The sequence below is a fragment of the Gigantopelta aegis genome, chromosome 15 (assembly GCF_016097555.1).
Source record: "Gigantopelta aegis isolate Gae_Host chromosome 15, Gae_host_genome, whole genome shotgun sequence".
Classification (NCBI taxonomy): Eukaryota; Metazoa; Mollusca; class Gastropoda; order Neomphalida; family Peltospiridae; genus Gigantopelta; species Gigantopelta aegis.
In genome coordinates, this window is record NC_054713.1 from 22,588,766 (window position 1) to 22,601,224 (window position 12,459).

The 12,459-nt window shown below is 37.8% G+C and overlaps 1 protein-coding gene across 1 annotated transcript; it reads right to left on the bottom strand.

Annotated features, from left to right (window-relative positions):
• Positions 1 to 600: 600 nt before the first annotated feature.
• Positions 601 to 5,129, bottom strand: LOC121389899. Its single transcript, XM_041521561.1, has 4 exons — positions 4,878 to 5,129; positions 2,246 to 2,485; positions 1,817 to 1,895; positions 601 to 965 (listed from the first exon to the last, which is right to left on the bottom strand). The coding sequence occupies exons 1-4, from the start codon at positions 5,074 to 5,076 to the stop codon at positions 638 to 640; spliced, it is 846 nt and encodes a 281-aa protein (XP_041377495.1). The 5' UTR covers positions 5,077 to 5,129; the 3' UTR covers positions 601 to 637.
• Positions 5,130 to 12,459: the final 7,330 nt, after the last annotated feature.

Sequence of the window (12,459 nt, forward strand, 5' to 3'; positions counted from 1 at the left end):
AGCAAAGTGGGTATAGCCAGAATTATTTTCAAATATTTTTGAAAATTATGTGGAACATTCAGCTTGATCAAAAATTGGCCCTGTTAAAAATAAATAGGGTGCCTACACTCAAACGTGCCCTACAGGCACACCCTCCAACAGATTGCCTGCAGACAAGCTTGATTTGAATATGTCTATGGATAAGCTTCAAAGAATATCTCATCTTGAAAAATCTCCGTTATAACCTGATCTAAATGTATGTTGCTGGTTTTGTAGATTACTCTAAACTAGTGGTCCGATGGTTACCGGACTGAAACTAGGGTATGCACCTAAAAAATAATAAATATACAAAGTTTATTTCTGTTAGTAAATCATTTACATTTATTACATTACGTCAGCCATATGGTTAAGGACCATACGGGCGACAGGAAACCCGCTGGGCGCGATGCCATAGGTTACTCTGTTCGATTAGCAGAACAGGATTTTTATATGCATTGATCCCAGACCAGGATAGTAAATACCACAGCCTTTGTTATAACGAGAAATAAGCCCAATGAGTCCAAACAACGGGATCGATCCTAGACCGACCGCGCATCAGGAGGGAGCTTTATCATTAAGCTACTTTCCGCCCCTTACCATAATCCAAGTCTAACATCCACTAGTGTGAATCTAAAATGTTTGATCCAGTCAGGTTGGCAGTGTTATAATAATCTTGATCTGAGATCTGTGACTGTGTTGGTTCATTGACATGGAGGTACACGTGGTCTCCGTCAACACTCGACGGCGTGTTAACATACTGTACAACATTATGTTGTAGATGTACATACGTGTTGCCAGTAGTGTCATCAGTATTATAACGGTTAACATTGTTATTAGCGACGGAAGGGTTAAGATTGGTATCAGCGTTATTAGAGTTAACATCGCTAATGACGTAATCACCATCGCCATCATCACCGGTGTTTTGTTTGCCTTTTGTTCGTTTCTTCCTGCAAAATATAAACATTAAAGTTAGATCATCATAATCATCATCATTACTAGCATTATCATCAGCATTGTCATCATCGTCATTATTAAACTCATTATCATCTCATCAGCAGCACCAGCAGCATAAAAGTCATCATCAACAATAAGCAATAGTATATGATACCAAACGCAGTATAAACGTGTATCAAGGAAGGAAATGTTTTATTTAACGACGCACTCAACACATCTTATTTACGGTTATATGGCGTCAGACATATGGTTAAGGACCACACGGATATTGAGAGAGGAAACCCGCTGTCGCCACTTGTATCTTGTATATGCACCATCCCGCAGACAGGATAGTACATACCACGACCTTTGTTACACCAGTTAGCCCAATGGATCCACCAACAGGGTTCGATCCTATACCGACCGCGCATCAAGCGAACGCTTTACCACTGGGCTACGTCCCGTCCCTAAAATGAGTCCAAACTCTCAAAACTGTACGGACCTGTGAACCGGACGCCTCATGTCAAGGACACATTACCGATGATTACCAATGAAACACATCATCATATTTTAAAATGTATATATATATATATATATATATATATATATATATATCATTTTAAGTTATTTCCCTGGTTATGTCCATGCACGTTCTCCTGGACACACACCTCAACTATTTGGACAGTGGGTAAATTGTTAGTGGTTAGTGAGAGAAAAGACCGTATAGTGGCCTTATACGTCTACACTGAACCGCTAACTATCGCTCTGTATGGGTGCCGGTACCATGGTTCGAACCCCGTAAGCCGATGACTTCTAAGACACTACAACGCATTTACATCACATCTAAACTGGAAGTGTCAGTTACCTTATATAAATGATAATCACAACAACCACTACGGCGACTATCAGAACTGCACCAACGGCACCACCTACAGCAGCCGCAACTACAAGAAAACAAAATTGCTTTATTAATAAGTCTCAAATTTTGCATTATTAGAAAAGAATATACGTATCCAAATATAGACCGACATTAGAGGTTGCAACACAATAATATATTGTATTTAAAAGTACGTATTGTTTAATAAAATAATAATAATAATGAGCATTACAACAACAACAACAACAACAAAAACAACTATATTATTATTGTTATTATTATTACTACTATTATTATTATTATTGTTGTTGTTGTTGTTGTTGTTGTTATTGTTATTGTTATTATTGGATTTGGCGTTTTTGTGATGATTTACCTTTGAATCTTGTTGTTTATGTAGACTATCAGACTATTTAGTACCTGGGAAAGCTTTCGAGTCTGTGTGTATGTTCGTCTTTTCTACAGGAACTGTCGTATCTGATATCTCGGACTTAACCGGCTCTGTTAATGGAGAACTTGTATCTGCATTCTCCGACATGGTTGATTCTCTTCGTGATGAACTCTGTGTTGTGGATCTCTGTGAGGTCGTTTTATCGCCTGACTGGGTTGATCTCGTCATCGAGCTACCGTCTGGCGAATAACACTGAAGTGTCAACGAACCTACAGACGCGAGAAATCAAATGATGATACAGAAACAAATAGCAAGACATGATCGGGCCGGATTTACAACGCTTATGTCTTACACGCGTGTACCTATATACATCAACAATGCTTAAACACCTGCAAATAAGAAACACAGACTTCGTAAATTCGGTCCTAATAATGTTTAATAAGCCGTGATGGAATTTATCAAACAGACACATATATAGTTCATTACAAGAATAAAATTCACAATATAAATACAAGCCATATAGATAATAAAATTGTAATGAGCCACTCTATACTGAGTTATGAGGCACTATTCTCTAAAAGTATATAAAAGACAAATCCAAAAATAACCCAATATAAAGTAAAGTTTGTTTTATTTAACGACGCCACTAGAGCACATTGATTTTTTATCTTATCATCGGCTATTGGACGTCAAACATATGGTCATTCTGACACTGTTTTTTTTAGAGGAAACCCGCTGTCGCCACATAGGCTACTCTTTTACGACAGGCAGCAAGGGATCTTTTATTTGCGCTTCCCACAGGCAGGATAGCACAAACCATGGCCTTTGTTGAACCAGTTATGGATCACTGGTCGGTGCAAGTGGTTTACACCTACCCATTGAGCCTTGCGGAGCACTTACTCAGGGTTTGGAGTCGGTATCTGGATTAAAAATCCCATGCCTCGACTGGAATCCGAACCCAGTACCTACCAGCCTGTAGACCGATGGCCTAACCACGACGCCACCGAGGCCGGTCAAATAACCCAATATAGTACCGTAGTTGAAACAACGGCAGCACAAGATATACACAGTTGAAATAGAATACGTATTAAAGTGATTCCCTAGTACTGATTATAAAAGAGATCTTCGATATATAAGAATTTCTGTCAGGCTTTTGAACTGAATATATGCCAATTTCTGTCAAACCTATACAGTCACATATTCGTGCATGTGCACAGCACAGAAGAGAGTCACAGAAGAGAGTCAAATTGACAATGTTTGACAAGGTCGTGACTTGTCACGAAGCACTGTCATGAGCTTTCTTTATATGTAGACTGCCACTCCCCAGGATGACACACCCTTCAGGCGCGTATGCAGGGTTTGGGTTCGAGTATCGAAACACCCTGCTAAAAGCGACACCCCCCCCCCCCCCCCCCCCCCCGGCGATGCACAATTCTACCCGCGCAACCCCACCCCGCCCCCAATGACCTTTGTGCGGGATTTTAAGTTCGATTCCTAGACATTTATTTCCACACGTTATGTGGACGCTATGTTTAAAATAAATTGCTCACGAGCTTGTCATACTAACTTGTCTGTCGAAGGTTATCATGGTGGTAGTGATCCAGATAATGTCCATAGCATACATCTAATTTAACAAACCTTTTTCAGAAATACGATATTTTGATGCAAATTAAGACAACTCACAATAATAACCAAAATAATGGCTAAAATTCAATGATTTGATTTGTAATGTAATCATTGCATGTCATCATAAATGCACGCACACGCACACGCACACACACACACACACACACACAAAACATAAAAAAAAAACACAAACACACACTCGGAGACAGACACACACTTACGCAGACACAAACACACACTCGTCAGTGGTTGGATATAGCTCAGTTAGAAAACACTCCAGTGGGGTGCGCAAGTTGTAGCATCCATTTTCTTATGACAGACTCGTTTTAATCGTGCTCTACGACTATCATATCAGAGTTCATGGTGTAGGCTATTATTGTCTGAAACGTGTTTATAAACGAGCTACTGATGTCAACAAAATTAAGAAGAGCTTGAGTTAGGAGCATGTTTCACCTCAATATGAAGTGTCGTGTTACTGTTAGACACACACACTTTAACAAGACAAAGTAACAATTAATGTTCTAACACGGTGACATTTGTAGCCTGCATATACTTAGCGATCTCAAACACCAAAATTGAGAATATGCGTTTTATCTACGTTGTCAGTTGTGTCATAATGAAATAAAAATAACTGGTCAAAAATGTACAGTTATACATGCATGTGTCATAAAATATAATCAGAATGAATGAATGAATGAATGAATGTTTAACGACACCCCAGCACGAAAAATGCATCGGCTATTGGGTGTCAAACTATGGTAATGCAAACAAATGATGATCAACATCAATATAAAAAGATTTAAATAAAAACACAGTGTAAAGAACTGTCCAAACATACAACTATCACATATAGATACTGACGTTTACTCAAAATTTCAATTTGTGCTGTATTGGCTATTCTCAAAGAGAATGTTACACCCCTGCACCACGATGAGGTTATAGCACGCGCAGTGGATAATCGGAAGGAAACGGGCACACACGCGCATGCACATCTACACAAATACTACACACATACATTCGAAATGAAGTTTATACCTCCGCCTCCTTTACTGTAGATTTGTAGACAGTAAGTGACGTTAATGGGTGCATTGCTTGTTTCCAGCTCAATCAAATTACTAGATTGAGTAATATTGCGTACAATATTTTCTCCATACCCGACTGAATTGTTGTTATTTACACAACTATAAATCAACTTCCTCTGTGTGTTTATAGTTAATGTTGATTCACAGTTCATGTCTGGAAGTTTGACGATAGATATGCCAACCACCGTGTGTTGTGATGCGTAAAGAGAGCAGTTGCAGGTGGTTTCTGTGTTGACTGGTACAAACACGTCAAGAAGTAGTCCGGTAACACCCCCGATGGCTTCATCTTTACACATATGTGCGACTAAAAATAGAATACTAATAATCATACTAAATAATAATAATAATAATAATAATAATAATAATAATAATGACAACAATACATTATTATTGCAGCATTAATATAATAATTATTATTAATATTAATATTATTATCATTATCATTATTAACAACTAAAACAATATAACTATAACACTACGTTTAATTTAAATGAATAAAATACGATTTTAAATCTAAATACTACAAACTTACAGAGTACATACAGACTGTTTCAGTATTGAAGCTCACACAAAGTGTCTGTCTTCTATTAGTTCTATTCCCATTGACTCTTGATCTGGTGCAGCTCAGTGGTAATTCACTTGCTTGAAGTATTGGACACATAGGTTTCTCCCCGTCCCAATTACTGGTATATCAAAGGCATGGTTTGTGAAAGTGTATGTAACATATGACTTACTGCTACTTCCTCTCACAGGGGTCAACGGTTAATTGTATGTGCTTAGCGTGTGCATTGCAATGGTGCAGCCATTAAGGAAAGCCGCTGTCGTCGCTTCATGGGCTACTCTTTTCGATTAGCAGCAAGGGATTTTTTATATTCACCATCCCACAGACAGGGTAGTACATACCACGGCCTTTGATATACCAGTCGTGGTGCACTGGCTGGAACGAGAAATAGCCCAGTGGGCCAACTGACGGGGATCGATCCCACACCGACCGGTCATCGAGCAAGCGCTGTACCACTGGGCTACGTCCCGCCCCTTTTTTTTTGTTTAAAGGAAACACCAATGCAAACTACAAGAAAAACAATATTATGTTTGGTTTGAATCTTTTCGTCAAGGGGCGGGACGTAGCCCAGTGGTAAAACGTTCGCTTGATGCGCGATTTGTCTGGGCCCATTGAGCTATTTCTCGTCGCAGCCAGTGCATCACGATTGGTATATCAAAGGCCTTGGTATGTGCTATCATGTATGTAGGATGGTGCACATGAAAGATCCCTTGCTACTAATGGGAAAATCTCTATGATTGTGTTACAATTACCATATGTTTGAAATCCAATAGCCGATTATTAATAAATCAATGTGCTCTAGTGGTGTCGTTACACAAATAAAATTCTGTTTTGTCTTTTCGTCAAAACAAACTGGTTTAAGGGGTACCTGTACGTGGTCGCCTAGAAACCAAACTATAATACAACTCCCATGACCGATTAGTCAACTTCGTCGTGACAGCTGATAGTCTGTTCCTAGCATTACATTATGATACCACTTAAATTAATAAGAGCATTACTTATTCAGTTTCAATAAAACGAACAAATAGTTTTACGTTTGTTATGGAACTAGTATTTGTCTTATTATACCATGTATTATATGATAATATATATATAATCTAAGGGGCACACGTATTTCATTACATACTTGAATTCTTTGGTACGGATTCAGGGCAGGCCGTGCTAGCTGGAAAGACAAAAGTGAATACACATGTAGCATATAATAAAATAAGGACAAACAGTCTATATAGGATCCATTCAACATCACAGACCCATAAAGAAAATAAATAGAGTCTAATGTTGCCGTCACTGTTTTCTTTTGGGGTTCTTTCTTTGTTTTAATTCTCTTTAATTCTTCTTATAACGTCCCAATTTTCAAAACGGTGTACGATACAAAGATTAATGTCAAAACCTGCGTTACATTGAAAACCTATTCAATAGTACGTACTAAATAAACATGGTCGATTGGCCATTAGTATTATTGTACCACATCCCGCAGTCTTTCTTTTCATGATTGAATGCACTTTTTGAGATTTTGTTTTTGCTTCTTGGAACATTTCGATATTTCCGATTTTTGCCCCACCTCACCCCATCTCTAACGCTACGTTAATGATAGGACTTGCACTCAGAAAAAGTATAAAGTGGTCAGGCCATGCGAAGAAGTTAACGGTAGACGAAAGTCAATAGAAAATCTCAAACAGATGTTGAAAGTGACTGTTGTAGAAGCATTTCTTGATGGAAAAAAGAACGAACTGTAAAGAAAGAAATTGGTGGGCCAGTCAGTTATTGTTTTAGTACGTACAGTAGTCGTAATATAGGATCTCAATAACACAATATTTGTTATATTAAATAATTGGACCAAGAACCATTTTAAAAGGTTTGTAATAAAGGAAAATGTTTACCATTGTTAGATAACACAATAAAAAGGTTTTGTGCAAATTTTGAATGTTGTGTTTTATATACTCTTTCCACTATTCAACTTCATTACAGGCGTTCTTATAGTTATTTTATTACACGTCAAAAAATTAAAATTGATTTGCTGTTTTCGAGGTTTTTATGGCAGACTCATGAATCTGGATAAAGGTCAAAGCAAAAACAAACATAGAAACAAAACAATAACAACAACTTTCACAACAACAACAACAACAAATAAAGGAAAAAGGATACGGAAACTTATGTATTGCAACCTCTTGTACGGCCGTTCCTGTATAACCCCCTATGTCCTCCTTTAACTACAATGTATATAAGCCTGTGCTGAACACAGATCTGAATCACCACACATGGTGTATATGTGAATCTTTATCGGCAGGTTTTTTAGTGCTAAACGGTGCAACTCTAAGGCAACTACGCTAAAGTACGCTATCGGACAAAGGCTTACCACTTTAGTCATCAAAAATATAAATATATAATTATTAGGTTTTTGTTATTTGTTTCGTAAAACCTCACCTAGATCATATTTTTCATCGATAGTTAAATATAGCAGGCTTAAACTTTGCACTACGGCCAGATAAGCTCGGTTTACAATTAATGAAGCGTTAATCATATCAGAAACAATTTTACGTACAAAAAACTCTCCAAAACATAGAGTTGAAGAAGATTTTGAACGGCAATTACAAGTTAATTCTTGACGTAAAATGTTTATTTTCATCAAACTGAAATGGAATTATAAATCATAGTTAAACCTTCTTTGAGAAATGTGTTCTAAATGTTAGCGTGTGATCTAACACTAACAAATTCTTCGTTTTGCCGATCCATCCTTATACCTTAATGACCCCCCCCCCCCCATATATATATATATATATATATATATATATATATATATATATATTGTTTCTCTCTCATTTATATTTTGCGTAACAAATAGATTTATAGACCTCGAGAGGAACGTGTTGTTAGAATATTAAAATACAACTCTCTCTCTCTCTCTCTCTCTCTCTCTCTCTCTCTCTCTCTCTCTCTCTCTCTCTCTCTCTCTCTCTCTCTCTCTGTGCCACACACACAAACACACACACACACACACACAGTTATGTCTCTCATTTATATTTTGTGTTTAAAAGGTATATACAGGTATACCAACCTTGGGAGGAATGTGTTGTTAAAACGAAACTAAGAACAAGTATCTGCCATGACGTATCCGTCTTCATGTTTTGTTGTTAATGTGCAGTTCCGTGGTGTTATACTGGTACAAAATACACTTTATGTTTTAGTTATATCCACTAATTCTAAAGTATTCCTTTCTCATACTTGCAGTTGTAGACGACTCTTCGCGTGTCGACTATGAACCTGACAACATTGTGCATAACACCAGTCTCTAGTGTACTGTACTGAGTCTCGAAAGCAGGAAGTAAATACCAAACGAATACCTGGGTTCCCAATGATGTGACCTACCCGGGTATTATTTGAGTGTGTATAGGGCAAAAACAGAAACCAGTTGAGCAACCTACATTGGCAGTGTTGCATGTGAAGAACAGAAAGTGTATGACATAGTGAACGATAGATACCTGTTGTAGGGTAGTGTAGAGGGTAGCACCAGCGCATGTCGCAATCAAGAAGAATAACGAAATTGAGAAGGCTCGATGTTAAACATCTTTCATATGTAAATGAGAAGCAGTAAAATGTTACAATTAATAATCGGCCTTGGTGGTTTTGGGGTTAAGCCACCAGACATAAGCCTGACAGGTACTGAGTACGCAGAGAGAGAGAGAGAGAGAGAGAGAGAGAGAGAGAGAGAGAGAGAGAGAGAGAGAGAGAGAGAGAGAGAGAGAGAGAGAGAGAGAGAGAGAGAGAGAGAGAGAGAGAGATAGAGAGTTTAACGACTCGTTGTAAGGCCACTACACGCTGGACTTCTCACTAACTTCTGTCCTGGACAGACAGCCCAGATAACTGAGGTGTGTGTCCAAGATAGCGTGCTTGAATCATAAGTGGATAAAAGCACGAAAATAAGTTTAAACAAATAGCACAGAGTAGTTTTCTTTTGTTTTCTTATTTCTGTATGACGAATGTTAAATGAATGAACAGAAGTCACAAGTTGGTGATGTACTTTCTTATTTTCTTTTCCAACATGAAACGTGATTAACAAGTAGACAACATGGTGATACAGATAATATATAGGTCTGAGCTTTTAGGTGAACGATATAGTTGACATTGCGACTAAGACAGCACCACCCACCCCCACCCCTCCCGTCCAAAAAAAAGAAAAGAAAAAACCCAGAAGAGGAAATGACAGCAGAGCTGTCCTCCATAGGTCTCCCCTTCGGTCTTTCTGGGTATATATTTTTTTCATGCAAAGAACAAATACTATTTATAAGATAAATATGTTTGTTGACTCGTCACTGCCATTATCTACTGCACCATATACACGTTTAACAATCTATTCGTTTGTAAGTACTTGGATACCCGTATATCTGTATTATTACATAATATATTGATATGCATGTGTGTATGTTTTTGTGTGTGTGTTTGTATGTATCATATTTAATGTATTTACTGTCAACCATGTTGTCACGTGTATAGAACGAAATGTGTATCTACATATTCATCCTATGCCGTTGTGTAACGGCCCGTGTGTAAAGAAAATCTTGCCATGAGCTGTAGTCCTTAGCTGGTAAGCTGGCGGCAACAATTAAAAGTCGGAGTGTTCTTAACTGGTGTAATTTAGTTTCCCGCTAATTGGACTGATTGCTATCCACTAATTAACTACATACTAAGTTATTGCATAAATACAAGTGACGCAATAACGATTAATTGAATCGTATATCCACAGCTAACTATATATAATTTCATTTGAATATACATGTAGTTATAAAATGTTCCCCTATGAGATAAACAACAACAAGGAATGACCTGTTCACTAAACGTCCTAGCTCGAGTGTTCTCTAGCCGTGTTGTGTCTAATATGAAAACGACCAAAGCATCGTTAAGTACTCTACTAATATGCATATAGCTTCTTAAGTTATTATTTCGAAGGTCACTGCCGACATTAAATTTATACGTTTCCGACAAGTACAGATACAGCAAGAAGAAACCGACAACCGAAACACGGTGTCAGTCGCTTTCCGATAGCGGCGTCGGGTTTCTTCGTATGACGCATGTGCTAGACACTAACATACAGTTTTAGTGCCATGAGTAAACCTAACAAAGATTCAGACTAAAGGTCTATGGCATCACATTTCGGAAAGTGTCTGTACTTGAGACACAGTGAAAAACATTGACAAACTGTTAACGCGCTCTAGCCATACTCTCACATACAAAAGGAAGGCTAGAAGATACTGGGGCTACAAACATACCACGACTAGCTATTCTGTGTCGCGATACCGTCAGTGCCGCCTGTGGGTACTTACCGTCTATACTATGGTATATTCGAATGAGCAACACATCATTAGTTCGTAGTGGCGAAATTTCCCCGTGTTTGGTGTGTATTTTGTTTTTAATTTGGGGAGCGGGGTGTGTTACTGATCTTTTTGGTGTGATACATACAAACTTCATACATACAAACTTCAATACTTGCCTTTGTCGACACATAGATCGTCCATCGTGTATCTGAAGCAAGCGAGTCACTTGTCCACTTCTCAACTCACGTTCTCTACACACCGTGTTCAGTTTAGTATTGTGATATAGTACTTTTTATAGAATCTAGCCACCTTTTTTTGTAGTAGAAATAGGAATGTACTTACTTGCAGAGCAAAACGAACGTGTTATCTCGACTATCTATCTTCTATCTATCTATCTATCTATCTATCTATCTATATATATATATAGTGTTGCCAGTATTGTCGTTAGTATTATAACAGTTAACATTGGTAGTAGCGACGGAAGGGTTAAGATTCGTATCAGCATTGTTAGGGTTAACATCTCTAATGACGTAATCACCATCGTCATCATCACCGGTGTTTTGTTTGCCTTTTTTTCGTTTCTTCCTGCAAAATATAAAACATTAAAGTTACATCATCATAATCAGCATCATTACTATTATTATCATCAGCATCGTCATCTTCACTGTATATATATATATATATATATATATATATATATACAGTGGACTCTGTCTAAACCGGACTCACTTCGTACCGTCGAAATAGTCCGGTTAACATAGAGGACCGGTTTAGACGGAGTTCACCCAGAGTTATGGTTCTTGAATGATCGACAATGGCATTTGATCCCATGTTTTGACTGTGGATTTGAATCAAATTCTTGTATTAATTTGACTTTAGTTTCTAACGAAAGTTCGATACGTTGCCGTTTTTGGGGTCGTTCCGCCATTATAAATGAAATAAGATAACACAAAATATACGAGCGATTCACACCTATTTATACATGCATTAGGTTGACAAGTATAACTCGCCAAATTCATAAGAGTGAAATCAGGCAGGTATCAACACACACATTAATATTAATCCGATTGATCTAACGACCTACCGCAATAAGAGTAAACTTCACACGTGTGTGATTACATTTTGTATTTGGCGTCCTGATTACTTGGCAATTGACGATCATTGTTCAACTAATTAAGCAGCCCGTCGTTCAGTGAAATCCCAATCCGGTGTAGACAGAGGTAATTAATGCATGAACGGTACTTTCGTTCTTGATTTTTGATCCGGAGTCCGGAATAGACAGAGTACGGATTAGGCAGAGATTTATACCTAAGAGATAAACGGTAGCTGGACGGGACTTTAGAAATGGACCGGTTTACGCAGAGATCCGGATTACACAGAATCCGGTTTAGACAGAGTCCACTGTATATATATATTTGTGTGTGTGTGTGTGTGCGTGTGTGTACAAACCCTCATTTTGGGAAATCGCAGCAAGACGTTTTAAGTAGTCATATCTGTGTTATATCTAACTTACCAACACTTTTTAAACATAACAATGTACCTTTATATACATGTATATTATATTCGATAATTGTGCATTGTTCCTAACATTTTAATTTCTTTACCATCATAAGCGGATGGACTCTTGTGGAAAACAATTCAGATGGCACTTAATAATTATCATA